At 44.7% G+C, this 16235-nt stretch overlaps 1 protein-coding gene across 2 annotated transcripts in view; it reads left to right on the top strand.

Annotated features, from left to right (window-relative positions):
* Nucleotides 1-16235, top strand: part of SPEN (spen family transcriptional repressor) — a 63886-nt gene that overhangs the window by 32739 nt on the left and 14912 nt on the right. For both annotated transcript variants that reach the window (XM_080921886.1, XM_080921885.1), the window contains exons 4-9: nt 6867-7027; nt 7727-7927; nt 11859-12010; nt 13692-13817; nt 14128-14241; nt 15929-16042. In XM_080921886.1, coding sequence (XP_080778012.1) covers nt 6867-7027; nt 7727-7927; nt 11859-12010; nt 13692-13817; nt 14128-14241; nt 15929-16042 — 868 coding nt within the window. The remainder of the gene's footprint in view (nt 1-6866; nt 7028-7726; nt 7928-11858; nt 12011-13691; nt 13818-14127; nt 14242-15928; nt 16043-16235) is intronic.

Here is a 16235-nt window from a genome sequence, read left to right as displayed (position 1 = left end):
CCTGGAACTCACTCTGTAGACCAGGCTGGCTTCGAACTCAGAGATCCACCTGCCTCTGCCTCCTGAGTGCACCATCGCTGCCCCTGTCTGTGCCTCTGCCTTTTCATTTCACTTAGCATACTTCACCTTGTTCTAAGTCACTCCTTTGTAAGGCTGAGCAGCACTTTCACATTGTTGTTAGGACAGGATCTTGCTGTAAAGGTCAGCCTGGTCTCAAGCTTGCAAATCCTTTTACCTCAACCTCCCCAGTGTTGTAATGTTACAGCTGTGCCCAGTTATAAAGATTTCTGCATATCTGATTCCTCCAGCTCCCCCGCTTCCTTTCTTTGATTTATTTCAGCCAGGTCTGATGGGGATGCTAAAACAGAAGGTCCGGTGTTCTGCTTGTGTATGTAAGAAGTTCAAGGCCAGCCTGGGCAGTTTACCAAGACTGGCTCAAAAAGGTGCCTGTGGGAGGATGGTGATGGTTAGTGGTAGTGCCAGCTCAGTGTACGCTCCAGGGCTCAGAAGGGGCGTCGAAGTTCATCTTACTGTCTCGTGTTGCCAGAGGCTTAGATCTGGGTCTCAACTATTATGGGCAAGTGCTCTATTGTTGAGCAGCACTGTGCTTAGCTTTAGGTTTTAATCTCTTGCTTATTACCCAGCTCTTTGTGATGAACTATTTCTATATTTTACATAACTTCCAAAGATAATCATGAGCCTTAAAAAACCAGCTGCAGCTGTCGCTGCGTTCTGAAGAATGAAGTCATGGTTACCCTTTTGTGAGAGCTAAGTGCACATTTTAAACAGCACTTTCTGCTAAAACCAGACGCTCCAAGTCCTTGGGCTGGGGATACAGTTCAGGGTCCAGTACCTGCCCAGTGTGTGGAAGACCCTGGGGTCTGTCCCCAGCATCTGATAAAGCACAAACCCTTCAACTGGGGTAGATTGTTACTATTTGCCTGTCAGCAGGAGTTATTACATGTAGCTAATTGTCTGGTTTGGGTGTGACACAGCTTTGCCCTTCTGTGAGTTTGTCCTCTAACTTCCTCACCATTGTTTCAGATTGCTGTTACGATTGGTTTTCTCAGTAAGGTCTTGAGTGGAGAGCTGGGCCCTGGGATGTCATTTCCATCACCCGGGGCCACCTTGCTGCTCTACTCTGCCTTTGCTGAGTCACAGTTGTCTCAGGGCAGCGGCTGTGCTAGCTAAAGAAACTTACTTGAAGACAGGGTGTGTGAGACCCCTTGAGATTGACCAAAAAGCAGTAGGAGCTACTTACATTCTTAGGAAACAAAGGGAACTCTTGTTACCGTGCAGGATGTCTGTGGACGGTAAACAAGAGGACTCTCTCCATTTCAGACTGAAGTGCTCAGCTCTGTGGCAGTACGGTTCTCACATCAGCTGACTTGTACCATCTCTAGAATTTTCCCACCTTTCCAAACAGAAATACCTAAATTTTTAAAAATTTGTTTATTTTATGTGTGGGCATTGTGCCATGCGTGCTGATGCTCAGGGAGGTCAGAAGAGAGCGTTGGGTCTCCGGGACCGAAGTTATGGATGGTGAGCCATTATCAGGAACTGAACCCAGGTTCTCTTCAAGAAGAAATGTTCTTAACTGCTGAGCTGTCTCTCCAGCCCACCAAACTGAAATGTAAAGGCAGTGTCTGTTAAACAGTTTCTGTGCTGGGGAGGGGACTCAGTCAGTGGCCTTGCCATATAAGTATGAGGATCTCAGTTCAGATCCCTAGCATCCACGTAAAAAGCTGGCTGTGGCGTATGTGGGACAGGATTCCTAGCTGCGTGAGACCTCAGCCAGCTCCTAGCTGCGTGAGACCTCTGCCTCAAAATATAAGGTGGAGGGGAATTGAGAAAGGCACACCACGCCACTCCCCACACATGTGGGTTCGTGAATGTGTGTGTGCACCCACTGATTCTTTGCCTATGACTTTGACTACACTCAGTGTCTAGTACGGAACCATAAATGTGCTTTTGTATCTGGTTCTTTTGCTCAGCACAGCGTCTTCTAGGTTCTTCACATCATAGATTGTGTTAGGCCGAATTTACTTCCTCCTTAAGGCTGAACAATAGCAGTAGTATTGTGTGTGCCCACTGCACACTACATTTTGTGTATCCATTCAGCTGTCTCCTGTTTGGTTTTAAGTGCCTACCTCTTGACTGTGGACGGTGTTGCCTGTGGGTGTACAGATACCCATGAGTCTCTTTTCCAGGTTTTTAGGTGTATGGGCGCAATGGAAATGTTGGGTTCTGCAGTGTTGAGTTTGGGGGATCTGCTATACACTTCTCTCAGTGACTGCCCAACACCTGCACAAAAGGCTCTAAATTCTTTGCATCCGAACTGTTTGAAGACATAGAGCAATGACCACAAGCTGGCCTTAAACCCTTCACCTTTCTGTCTCAGTCTTTCAAGTGTTGGGTCTACACTTGAAGTAGCTCATGGTTGAGGCTAGAGAATGGTTGCAAGTTCAAGGCCAGTATGGTCTAATGGAAGAGAAGTAAACTGTCATGTAGGTTTTGCTATGTTTGGTTTTGGAGACAGGTTTATACTTCCAGATCATCTGGTCCTCCACCGTCTCCTGAGCCATCGGCACAACCTCAGTCACCACATCCACCCATCCTCCCACCGCCCTGATTTCCATCTGGGCGTGCTCAGTGCTGTTGAGTGGCTTTCCATGTACTTGGTTTTCTTTCATTAGTTCAAGTCCTTTGCAAATTTTGGGGGACCCCCCTCCCCGATTGTTTGAGTTGTATCATTTTAAAAGACAAATTGAAAATATCTCACTCAGGAGCTGAGTTAGTCAGGGTTCTCCAGAATTACAGGATTTACAGAACGAATCTCTTTATATATAGAAAGGGAGTTTATTAGAACAGTTTAGAGGTTGTGGTCCAGATAATTCAATAATGACTAATTGTGAATGTTAAGTCCCAAGAATCCAGTGGTTTGTCAGTCCACAAGGCTGGATGCCTTCGCTGGTCTTCAGTAGACTCTAGAATCCTGAAGACGTAAGCAGGCTCCGATGCAGAGGAGTGGACTTGCTAGCAAGGCAAGAGCAAGAGGGCAAAGAGCAAAGCTCCCTCTTGTGTCCTCACATACACGTCAGCAGGTGTGGCCAGATTCAAGGTGTGTCTTCCTGCCTCAAGATACAGATTAAATGTGGACCTTCCTACTTCAAATTAAGCAAAAATTCCTCCATTTTTGGATTTTAGTTAATTCCAGATGTAGTCAGGTTGACAGCCAAGAACAGTCAACAACAGGGGCTGAGAAGAAGATGGCTCAGCAACAGGAGGGTGAACTGGTCTTGCGAGGACTCAAGCGAGGTTCCTAGCACCCAGACTTTACAGCTCACAGTTTTCCCGGCGCTTCAAGAGATCTGACATTTTCTTCTGGCCTTCTCAGGAACCTGCACACATTTAGCAAAAACGTGTACTGTGCTATACACATGTGCATGCACATAAGTAAAAATAAAAATAATCTTTGGAATGTTAGTTATAAAGCAAAATAATTCACTAACCTTGATATGCAATATAGATAGCTTATTAATTTTTTAAACTTACATTATTAAAATTACAGGGGTTTTAGTGTGCACACCTACACCCTATGGCACTTCTTACACATGAAAACCAGAGGACAGCTTGTGATAGTTAATTCTTTCTCTCCAGCGTGTGTTCTATCAAACTTGGCAGCAAGTGCCTTTACCACAGTGCTGCCTTATTGACTCTGTTAATATTGAGCTTTGAGGGCTGAGTATGGTGACACACGCCTTTAATCTCAGCACGCAGGAGGAGGCTGAGATAGATGATCTCTGAGTTGGAGGCCATCCTAGTCTACAGAGAGAGTTCCAGGACAGCCTGGGCTACACAAAGAAACCCTGTCTGGAAAACCGACAAACTAACTATAAGGAGTTTTTTGGCCTTGCTATCAATGCGGGGAGAATCTGATTTTCCTTTTTGGGTTTGCTGCACCCAGGTGCACTGGCAAAATGCAAGACCCAGTCTTCCCTTCAGGCTAGAGACACACAGGAAGGATAACAAAGACCCCTGAGAATGTCTTCATCTCCACACATTGTGGCATGCTCGTGCACAGTACACGTGTGTGCACACACACCAAACAAGCAAGTGTAATAAGACAATATACCTTGTCCTTAACTAGAGATGTGGGGAATCATTAGTGCTGTTGGGGTTGGAAGGCTAGGAGTAGGAAGGCCAGCATGGTGGCCCACATGCACTGCCAGCACTCAGATGCAGGAGAATTAGGACTGATCCTAGTCACAAAGAGTTTGAAGCCTGCATGGATTACATAAGGCCCTGTCTCAAAAAAAAAATTGTTTAATACCAAGTATCTGTTTCCCCAGTGCTCTAGCTTACAGAGGCCAGTGAACTGCAGTCCTTCCTGCACTGTGTCTCTTAGTGCAGTGATGCATTTTATAATGCAGACATCTGTTCTGTATCCGAGCAAAGCACCGAGGACGATGATCACGATTTGAAGTGTCTAATGAAAAGATCCACTAGACACACTTTCCCTCCTGGTTCAGGCTTATGAGTTATGTAGAAGACAGAAGTTAGTAGCTACCCGGCAGAAGAGAAGTATTTTGAAACAAGCGGTGGTGGTGCAGGCCTTCTATGGTGTGCTCCAGGATATCAGGGCTGTACAGAGAAACCCTGTCTCAGAAAACAATTACTGCCCTAGATTCTGTCCAATTCCCTGTCTCAACAAAACAAACCGGGCCAGCAAGATGGCGTCGAGAGTGAAGGAGTTTGTCACCAAGCCTGATGACCTGAGGTGGATTCCAGGGACCTAGATGGTAGAAGGAGAGAATCAACTCCAAAAAGTTGTCCTCTGACTCACGTGCGCATAGAGCCTTGAGATGGAACCACAGGCAGCCTCTCCAGGTTTTCTATAATGTCCAGACCATCACAAAAATATTACTTCATTATATAAGCAGCATCTTGAATAGGAAAGTGTGTTGTCATGGAAACTCACATCTAAGATCATAGCTTTTTAACTAATGATGCCTGTATAGGTTAAAAAACCAAAAACAAATTCTTCAAGCAACACAAGTCACTGCAGGGTGACCACAATATTGAATGTGCTACACAGTAGCACCTGAAATTGCATCTAATCACCAAGTAACTGTTAAGGGGAAACCTCTTCATCCCAGTGTTATGTTTACACACCCAAATTCCTTAGCAATGAAAAACACGGAAGCAGCAAGTGCACTGGCACACATGCAGTCTACTCAGATCATGGGCAAGTTCTAGCTCTAGCCAGATCCACACAGCAAGGTCCTCTCTTAAACAAAAGCAACAACTAAACGTGGCTAAGACCTCAAGTCCTGGCATTGGAAATGAACAGGTAGCCACACGTTATACACACAGTTACATTAGCGAGACACAGGGAAGGGGTCCGTGAGATAGCTCAGCAGGTTGAAGGTGCCTGATATCCTGGGCTAGTCCTGGCAGAAAGAGGACCAGTTCTGTCGAGCCAGCCTCTGCTTCCACAGGTACAGACCATGGCATACGCATTTAGAAGGCAAAAGCAGTTGGGTGTCGGTTGGAGACTCTCCTGATCTACATAATTAGCTGTATCCAGACCAGCCAAGGCTACACAGTAAGAAACTGGTTTGAACAGAACAAAACCAATAAACAGAAGCAGATAGAATCTGTCAGGTATGGAGGCTCCTGTGTCAATAAATTCTTAGAGGCTTGCCAGTGAGTGCCAGGCCTCAGACCGAGACCCTGCTATTAATCTCCATAGAGCCTCCGGAGCTAGAGGCCTGTCCGCCTGGCTTTCTCATTAATAAGCTTATTAAGAAAATGTGTGTAAGGAGTCTCTTTGTTGTTTTCAGTTGACCAGCTCCCTTTCTGAAGATTTTATTAAAGTGAAAGAAAATAAAGTTTATTTTATTTATTTTTTTAAAGATTTATTTATTATATATAAGTACACTGTATCTGTGTACACAGACACGGAAGAGGGCATCAGATCCCATTACAGATGGTTGTGAGCCACCATGTGGTTGCTGGGAATTGAACTCAGAACCTCTGGAAGAGCAGTCAGTGCTCCTAACCACTGAGCCATCTCTCCAGCCCCCCAAATCTATTTTATTAATGGTCACTTCCTCCTTCACCCACAGAGAAGCCAAGCTGACAAGGCTCAGGTAAGTTGATGCACTTCATCCTCAGTCACTCGAGTCTGGAAAGCAAACTGGTGTCGCACACTTCTGTTGGAGACAGTACTGTGTAAGGCTAGACAGTGCTCTTACCAAACTTGGAACGTACCGAAATCTGGAATAAAAGTCCTCAATGCTGTTATCATGAGGCTTTGTGTAGCGTGTGCTTGGGAGATGAACGCTCTGTGTTTGCCTTGAGTTGTGTATCTGTAACAGTCACAAGAGCCTACGTGACCCGTCCAAGGACGGTGCAGTGTTCCTAAACCAGTGTTGGGACTCTTCTCTCCTGAGCTGACTCCCACTGGTCTACCACAGTTGTCACTGTTGATATTCTAGGGAATCACGTACAGTAATGTGTCTCTTTGCTTTTTTTAGGTAAGGTCTTGCTGTGTAGTCTCAAGCTCTCAAATCTTAGTGCTACCTCCTCTAGGACATAGGGTTACAGATGCAATGACTTGAGGGGGGACAGTTGTGAATAGTTGTAGAAGCTGCAGTTGCCTTTTGGTGGCTGTGGTGAAGAATGCTAAATTTTCTTTCTAGACACAGCCAGTGCGAATTGCCCTCTGTTCTTTGAGGACAGAGCGTGGACTCCAGAAACCTTGTCCTCAGAGTGGCCCTTATTGCCCTTCCTTCTGCGTAGCTCGCTGCCGTCACACTAACGTGTGTCTCCCTGTGTTTTGTGTGTTTTCTGATCTGCAGTAGCGACTCCAGCAGCACGTCCAGTGATGAGTCCCCGGCCCGCTCCGTTCAGTCAGCTGCCGTCCCCGCACCCGCTTCCCAGTTGCTTTCGTCTCTTGAAAAAGATGAGCCCCGGAAAAGTTTTGGGATCAAAGTTCAGAATCTTCCGGTCCGCTCTACAGGTACAGTTCCATGTGAGCGCCCTTTCCTCCCGGCTGTTGTGAGACTGCGGTGCTCACGGATGAGCTAGACTGCGCAGTTCAGTTCACGTGTCTTGCTTCTCTGGCTCATTAGTGTTTGATGCCATGAACAAAAAGCAAGTAATCATTATAACTGTATGTGCCTTAGTTCCTAAACATTGAGAGCAAACTTCTCTGTAGGAGGAGGGAAGTCAGGCCTTAAGGGAAGCAGGCAGGGCCAGCAGTCCTCAGGCAGTAAGGAGCAGAGAGGTTTGGGGACAGCAGGCTTAGGATTCTCACTGTATGTAAAAAGATAGAAAGACATGAGCAGCGACACACACACACACACACACACACACACACACACACACATGAATGTCACAGATACAAGCAGAACATGGTTTGCCTTTGAAAGGTTTATTTATTTATTATCTATAAGTACACTGTAGCTGTCTTCAGACACCAGAAGAGGGCATCAGATCCCATTACAGATGGTTGTGAGCCACCATGTGGTTGCTGGGAATTGAACTCAGGACCTCTGGAAGAGCAGTCAGTGCTCTTAACCACTGAGTTATTTCTCTAGCCCCTTTGGAAATAGGTTATTTTTCTAGATTAAATATTTTGGTTTGGGGGGAAGTAGTTTGCTCTGGGGTTCCAGATATAACACGAGAAAAATTTGCTTGTTTTTGTTTGGCTATGTAGACACAAGCCTTAAAGATGGCCTTTTCCATGAATTTAAGAAGTTTGGCAAGGTGACTTCAGTGCAGATCCATGGGGCTTCCGAGGAGAGGTACGGCCTGGTGTTTTTCCGGCAGCAAGAGGACCAAGAAAAAGCACTGACTGCATCGAAGGGAAAACTCTTCTTTGGCATGCAGATTGAGGTGACTGCATGGGTAGGACCAGGTAAGACACAAAGACTGACTCTTAGTTAGAAAGTCACTTCCCCATTTCAGTCCATTTGTAAGTGGTAGTTAGCGGTTGGCACAGTTGTTTCTTAATTTCTGGCCCAGTGTCTCAGTTTGTAACAGGTAGCTGAGTTCTTCAGTCACTGAGCTGCTCTGAGTGGGGTACTGACGTGCTTTTGTCATGGTGATACTGTGTCTTTGAGAGTCTGAGTAGAGCTCTGTCCCAAGGGGAGGCAGCCTTCCTAAAGGATGGGAGTGAGACCGGGAAGCAGAGTCCATGTTTATCAGTTGAGGGAGTCATTTGCATTATCCTAGGTGACTAACAGGGTTTGGATTGTCTCCTTACTGGATCAGAGCCTGGACCCTGGTCTCAGCATCATCCTCAGTTGGTGTGACAGTGAAGAGCAGAGGGGCTCACTCAGTGTAAGAGCAGCCCCCCCAGTACTCACAGTAGGCAGCTCACAACTGGGTGACTCCATTTGCAGGGGATCTGCACCCTCTTCTGGTCTCTGGGCACCCATGTACACATGGTACACGTTCATACACACATGTTCATACATGGAATACATTCATACACGTATTCACACACGGCACACATTCATACACATAAACACAAATGATGAAAACTTTACAACAGATGAAAAGCAGAGAAGGAGACAGCACATTATTCAGTGTCTGTTGAGAAGACCATGGATATCCCGACACCTTGTCTTTCTCCAGGGTCGCAACATGAGGATTAACATTCATTCAGAGGGCGAAAGGTGCACACAGCCGAGTACTGGTGTCTTTAGAGATGGGGGGACGGTTGGTGTGGGTGTGGCCGACCCCTTGAGAAGGAAAAGGAAGCACTTCCGTTAGCACAGCCCTCCTGTACGACCTGCCTGGAAGGCTGCAGGTCCCTTGCGTGGCTCCGCTCAGTTGTGGTCCCTTTCAGAAAACACACGGTGCTTGTTTGACAGGTAGCCACAGCTTACCTGATTCAGAATTTGGATGTTTAAATAGACTGTGAGCAATTTAATAGAAGTATTAGACAGTGAGTTTGTGAGTCTGAGAAGAGTGAACTTTAAGACTTTGAATGGAATTTATAGCCCATTTTTATGGTAAATCTTACACTATTCGTCTTATTTAATAAAAAATATATATGTTCATATGAATATGTAAATTTATACTAAATCAAACATAATATTGGCAAAGTGGGTGTAGTGGGTATTGTAAGTTACATTTATATATATCTAATTTTTATATAATACTATATATCTATAATTTTATAATGGCAGTTTAAAATGCAGTTTGAGTATATTGTTACTGTAGTCATTGCTGATGAAGGAAACTTACGTGAGAAAAGTTAGGTATGTTTTGCTCACAGTTTTGGTGTCTGTCTTAGGGTGGCGAAGAGCAGTCAGGAGCTTGAGGTGCCTGGTCATGTGCGTCAGCACCTGAATTGTCACCCACATTTAGGGTGATCTTCCCACCTCAGTTACCCTACTCTATACAGTCTTCACTGATAGTTCATCCAGATACTTCCATGACAGGTTATATGTCATACCAGGATCCAGAGGACAGTCTTTGTCCAAAGGATTCCTTCTCCCATTACCCACTGAGTTGTAGGTGTGCTGCCCCAAATTGTACTCAACTAAGAACAGTCCATGAGGTCTTTTTTTGTTTTGTTTTCTTGAGAGTTTCACTGTATAGCACAGGCTAGTCTAGAACTCACTATGTAGTCCAGATTTCCCTTGAACTTAGGGTGGAGTCCTCTCAGTCTCTGGAATGCTAGGTCACAGGTGAGTATTGGGTTCTCCTTGGATTGCTGTGGACAGTACAGGCCTCTTTAGAAATACTCAGCGTATACCTAACCTGTGTAGGCCTTCGACCATCAGTTGTTAAATAACGAAGTTCTAATTCCGGGACATTCATGGAAGATGGGACTTGAATCTTTAAGTTTGTAAGGATCGTCTAAGATGTTTAGTATATAAGGCCTTAGTGTATAGCATTCAAAGACAGTTGGGTTATTACTCATTCTTTTGAAACAGTCTTATGTAAACCAGGACAACTTTAAATTTAACATCTATTGCTTGCAGTTCCCAAATGCTGGGGTTAGAGATGGGGTCACCATGCTCAGCTCATCTTTCGATTATTTAAGACAGGGTTTCATAGAACCCAGGCTAGCCTTGAATTTGCTATGTAGCAAAGACTACTTTCAGACTCCTGTTCCTTCTGCCTCCACCCTCTGGGGTCATAGGAATGTGCCTCCCGTGCCTGGCTTCATTATGTGCATGTATGTGTGCATGCGTGCTTGCGTTAGGATTGAGCATGCTACACAGTGCTCTTCTTCTGAGCTATATCCTCAGCTTGTCAACATATCTTAGTTTTTGTTTGTTTGAAGACAGGGTTTCTCTGTGTAGCCCTAGCTGTCCTGGAACTCACTGTAGAGCAGGTTGGTGTTGAGCTCGGAGGTCCACCTCGCTCTGTCTCCCGGTCGATGCTGAGGTTGTGAGCACACCCCATCATATCCAGCTTTCTACTTATCGTGTGTTGGGTTTGTTTTACATTTTCTAAAAGTAGAGAACATGTAGTGCTGAGCTATAAATATCATCAAAGCCTTGAGTGTGTGTCTCAGAATTAATAAGTGGATCCTTAACAAAGCTGTGATCAAATTAGATGTTAAAGCAAAGCTTTTCATTATTTAAAAAAAGAAAGAAGAAAAGAAACCCTGCAGATGTGGTTAGGGACCACATAACACCAAAAGAAAAAGAAAAAAGCCTGCAGATGTCACTTGAGTCACTTTCTACATAATTACTCTTACATCTGAAAGTTTTTAAATTAATTAGTATAGTATTCGTATGTGTCTTGTGCCTGCATATGTGTCTGTATATGTGTGTGTGCCTGATATTCATGGAAATAGGTGTTTGATCCCTTGGAACTGGATGCTGGGAATTAACCTGGGTCCTCTGCAAGAGCAGCCAGTGCTTGGCTGTAGAGACATCACTCCATCCCCTAGAAATCTTGATGCAAACGTTTGAATTACTACATTAATGTAGTATGCATGGATTGCTGAATATTATTAAATCTTGAAAGTAAATGAAACTAGCCAATGAATTGGAGCTGTTAATACTGAGCTGTATCTCACTGTAGATTGTAGAGTAGAGGTTTGTTTGTTTGTTTGTTTGAGATAGGTAGGGTTGCCCTGTGCAGCAGCCCACTGTCGCCTGGAATGTTCTATATGGTACAGGCTGGCTTTGAACTCTTAGCTCTCCTAGGTCTGCCTTCTAAATGCTCGGATTATAGGTGTGTGTCATCACACCTAACCACATTATAGTTTCATACTCTCTGTGTTAAGATCAGAGGGTAAAGTGCACTTACCTGCTGACCTGAGTCTACCCCTGGAGCCCTTGTAGAAGAGAATAGAGAGAACCTGCTGACAAAATAATCCCTTGTCCTCCATTCTCACATGCCCACATCACATGTGCATGCACTGACATGATAAATGTGGCCCTGGTCATGGTGTCTAACACTTCTAATTGCAGCACTCAGAAGGCAGAGGCAGGTAGATATATTTCTGAGTTCAAGTCCAATTTGGTCTATATACAACTCACAGGACTATCTGTGTGTTGAAGGCCAGTTAAGACATGGTGGAAGCCTGTTTCAAAACAAACCCAAACCAACTAACCAAACAAAAGAAAAAAGGAACAAACAAAACCTTTTCTTACTAAATTTCTCTGTGTGAGGGGAATCTTCAGTTTCTGCACATTCCCTGTTTTCTGAAACAGTATCTGCTGTGTGGCAGGCTGGTCTTGAACTCCAGGCCTGTCAGTGTTGTTTCTGGACTGGTGAAGTACAGGCCTGTTCACAAGGCCAGAGTAAGGTAGTTGGTCAGTTATGAATAGAGTGTATTAAAGCTCCTCGTTCTGCTCTGCCCCACCCGTCCACAGAAACAGAGAGTGAAAACGAGTTCCGGCCTTTGGACGAGAGGATAGACGAATTCCACCCCAAAGCAACAAGAACTCTCTTTATTGGGAACCTTGAGAAAACGACTACTTACCATGACCTGCGGAACATTTTTCAGCGCTTTGGAGAAATTGTGGTATGTTGTTGAGTGGCAGAATGCTATAGATGTCTGCAAAACGCAAGCACAGGGCATAGAGTGGAAGTGGCTGCATGGTATTAAAGGGTAAACTCAATGTCCCCTGCTCTTTTTTATTTTTAAAGTCTAGTGTCTCGTGTACTCCAAGCTTACCTTGAACTGATAGTGTTTCCTCAGCCTCTTCAGGACTGGGATTCTGGGTGTGAAACCTGCTTTCCCCATCCTCCCATTAAAAAGTTTCAGACACTTAGGAAAAACAGAGTATGCATACACATATTTTGCCTGTGTATATGTCTGTATATGCTGTGTCTGTGCCCTGTAGAGGTCAAAAGAAACATGGGGCTCCCTGGAACGGATTTCCAGGTGATGTGGGACTGTCAGGTACACAGTGGGAACTGAACTCAGGTTCTCTCCAAGAGCAGCCAGTGCTCTTCCACACCACGCCATCTCTCCAGCCCCTCCAAAACATTTCAGACACTCTTGCTGCGTAGACCAGCTTGCTCTACAGAGCGAGTGTCAGGCTAGCTAGGCTACAGGTTGTTGGGTTAATTTATTTTGTATTTGTGATACGTGAGAATGTATATGTCTGTGTGTATGTGCCAGCTGGAATTAAAGGCAGTTAGGAGTAGTCAGAAGACGGTTCTGGGAACTGAACTCCGCTCCTCTGCAAATGGAGCAAGTACTTGTGCTTAACCTCTGCGCTATCTCTCCAGACATAGTCTTTTCCAAAAAGACAAGTACTTTCATAATTTCAAGTGACTTTTTAAAATTGTTATTTGTTGTTTATTTGCTTGTTTGTTTTTGAAGAAGGGAGGCTGGAGAGATGAACCAGTGCTTCAGAGCACTGGCTGTGCTTGTAAACGACTCGGGTTCCATTTTCTGTACCTACCTGGTGTCTCACAACCTGCTATAATTACACTTTCCCTAGGATCCAGTGCCCTCTTCTGGCTGGTGCAGGCACTGCACACATTTGGTTCACAAACACGCATGCAGGCAAAACACCCATAACACATAAAATAAAAATTAATAAACCTTTAAGGAAAAAAATGAAAGATTGGTCTCCCACATCCCACTCTGCCCTTGGATGGCAGAGGTGTCCTGGAACATGCAATAGTGTCTGCCTTCCCAAGTGCTGGGAATGGCGCTGTGTGCTGCTGTACCTTGTCTTCTTTTCTCTTTCTTGTTTTGTTTTGTATGTTTTGAGACAGTGCTTCTCTGTGTAACCCTGGCCGACCTGGAACTCACTCTGTAGACCAGGCTGGCCTCGAATTCAGAAATCCACCTGCCTCTGCCTCCTGGGTGCTGGGATTAAAGGTGAGCGCCACCAGACCTAACTTAGGTATTGCATTAAGGGGTTTGGCTCTACTAAAGCTTTTCTGAGATTGCCAAAGGGAATTAACCTCTAAGTATTTCACTATGTAGGTAACCTTTTCTTTGTTAAGAATTTCTCTTTGCCCTGTATTTGAATTTTTTGTTTGAGTTATACATAGTTGCTTTTCTCTAGGAGCCTCAAACAGATTGCTTTCATGGAATGTGGTCTTTATACCTGATGTTTACAGTGTGTTTGGATACATGATCCATCTAAGAAGTTATTGAGACTCCTAATTGTAGAACTAATCATTCTACGTGGACTTGGCTTCTTGTTGGTCTGTTGCTAAGCGATATTGCTTGGCTCTTGCAGGACATTGACATCAAGAAAGTGAATGGAGTCCCTCAGTATGCATTCCTGCAGTACTGTGACATTGCAAGTGTGTGTAAGGCCATCAAGAAGATGGACGGCGAGTACCTTGGGAATAACCGTCTCAAGGTAAAGCACATCTCAAGGATCATAGGTTGTTGCTATTTGACTTGCTTTAGGACTTTCGGACCTTACTAATTTAGGGCTGCAAAAGGACAGTACACTTACACGTTGATTTGAACAGTTGAGGGTGTGGCTCACTGGTAGGTGACACATGTTAGCATATGTGAGCTCCCGGGTTCAATAACCCAGTTGGTTACAGGCATGCACGCATGTACACACAAACAATTCAGCATTTCTATAGACTAGCTTTAGGAAAATTTTGTAATTAGATAGTAATTATGATCTATGGTGATACAATTTTCCCTTTTCATTTCAGCTGGGTTTTGGAAAGAGCATGCCTACCAACTGTGTGTGGTTAGATGGGCTTTCTTCAAACGTGTCTGACCAGTATTTAACGAGGCATTTCTGCCGATACGGGCCTGTGGTAAAGGTAGGCACTTGCTTTTGACTTTGTTTTCTTAGTATTCTGTCCTTTGGTCTCTCTCTCTGTTATCACCCCTTCCTTTTCTTAAATAATGTATGTCTTAAAACACTTCAATGCAGCGATGCCCAATGCTTAAAAAGCTTGCTACCTTTTCAGAGGACCCGAGTTGAGTCCCCAGCACTCAGGCCAGGCGACCCGCCCTGTCAGACTCCAGCTCACTCTTCTGGGCTCTGCCTGCCTGCACATATGTGCACGTTTTTTTAAAAAATCAATTTAAATTTATGGTCAGTTCCGCCAGGCTCTTGGCTTAGTCACCTGCACTGCAAATCATCAACAGTAAAGCTGTTTCCCAAACAGGCAGGATTCTAGGAAACTTAAACTTCTTTATATATAGTTAAATAAAATAGGATTTTAGGAGGTTGGCGGGGGGTTAGTTGGCAAACACTAACTGCTCTTCCAAAGGTCCTAAGTTCAATTCCCAGCAATCACAGTGTGGCTCACAACCGGCTTCGATGGGATCCGATGCCGACTTGTGGTGTGCAGACAAATGTGCAGGCGGAGCCTTCACACACGGAAGTGTGTCTGTCTTTCTTAAGGTGGTGAGAAAGCCCAGTGCACAGCTGTTGTCTTATGTAGCATCCCTGTGCATGTACACAGGATACGTGCACACACCGATAAAAGGAAAGTTAGCTGAGGGGATAAGATTCCTGAGTTTAAATCCTAAGCCCGAGATTGCTTCAGTGTTCATGCTCAGCGTGGAGTCAGGAGAAGCTGAGAAACAAGCTGGAAGCAAGGGTTGGCACCTACATTTGTTCTTTGATCTCTGCACACACTCTGTGGCACACACAGGCCAGACTCATAGCCAGACATGGTGGCTCATGGCTGTGAGCTCAGTAGGAGTACCACTGTCTGCCCCGTGCTACCCCATAAGACCCTGTCTGAAATGATAGCATCACAGGGCTGGGGTAGGTTGAGGAAGAGAATTTACACCCAAACCACAGTGGAACCAAATGTTTACCTTCACTTGCTTTTTGTGGTGCTGGGGACTGAGCACTGGGTTGTGCAGGACTGGGCACGTCTGAGTTCTGTCCGTAGCTCTGCTCTCTGTGTGAGTGCATGTGACCAGGATTGGCCAGGTAGCACCCATAAAGAACAGGAAGAGGCTCCAGACTCAGCTCTGTGGTCTTCCCATGACTTTAAGCCTTAGAAGAGGAATGATCTCCTTCCATACGGTAAAGACAGGAGGAAAACAGTGGATACAGAGAAAGAAAGGTTTGATAAACATGAAGCCTCAGTAGTGCATGATTTCCATGTCTCTGCACCAGACTTAGTGTGTTTTTTCTTCTTCTTCTTTTTTTTTTTTTTTAAAGATTTATTTATTATATATAAGCACACTGTAGCTGTCTTCAGACACACCAGAAGAGGGCATCGAATCTCATTACAGATGGTTGTGAGCCACCATGTGGTTGCTGGGATTTGAACTCAGGACCTCTGGGAAAGCAGTCGGTGTTCTAACCTCTGAGCCATCTCTCCAGCCCCTACTTAGTGTGTTTATTAAGACATGCCTCTTGGAACAGCCTGCATGTTTCTGGAATACTCTAAATATAGTACTTGTAGCATCCTTAGGAGTTTGTTGGGACTGACAATCAAACCTGTAGATAAAGCTCTTGATTGGTTGTTTTGTTTTTTGCAGGTGGTGTTTGACCGCTTGAAAGGCATGGCCCTGGTTCTCTACAGTGAGATTGAGTACGCACAAGCAGCTGTCAAGGAGACCAAGGGCAGGAAGATCGGTGGGAATAAGATTAAGGTGTGCAAAGTGACTAACAAAAGCCAGAGGCTGCGTGTGCCCTACACCTTTAACCCACAGGTCCACACAGCATGACACTCCCCAAACATTAAGAGCAAAAACAAAAAAAAAAAAAAAAAAAAAAAAAAAAAAAAACAAACCAAAAACCAGAAGCCAAACAAGTCTGTTTAGATCTCTGCCCATAGTTACATTT

This window comes from Micromys minutus, assembly GCF_963924665.1.
Source record: "Micromys minutus genome assembly, chromosome: 9".
Taxonomy (NCBI): Eukaryota; Metazoa; Chordata; class Mammalia; order Rodentia; family Muridae; genus Micromys; species Micromys minutus.
The sequence above is the reverse complement of the archived record's forward strand: the minus strand, read 5'-3'. Positions and strand labels throughout refer to the sequence as shown.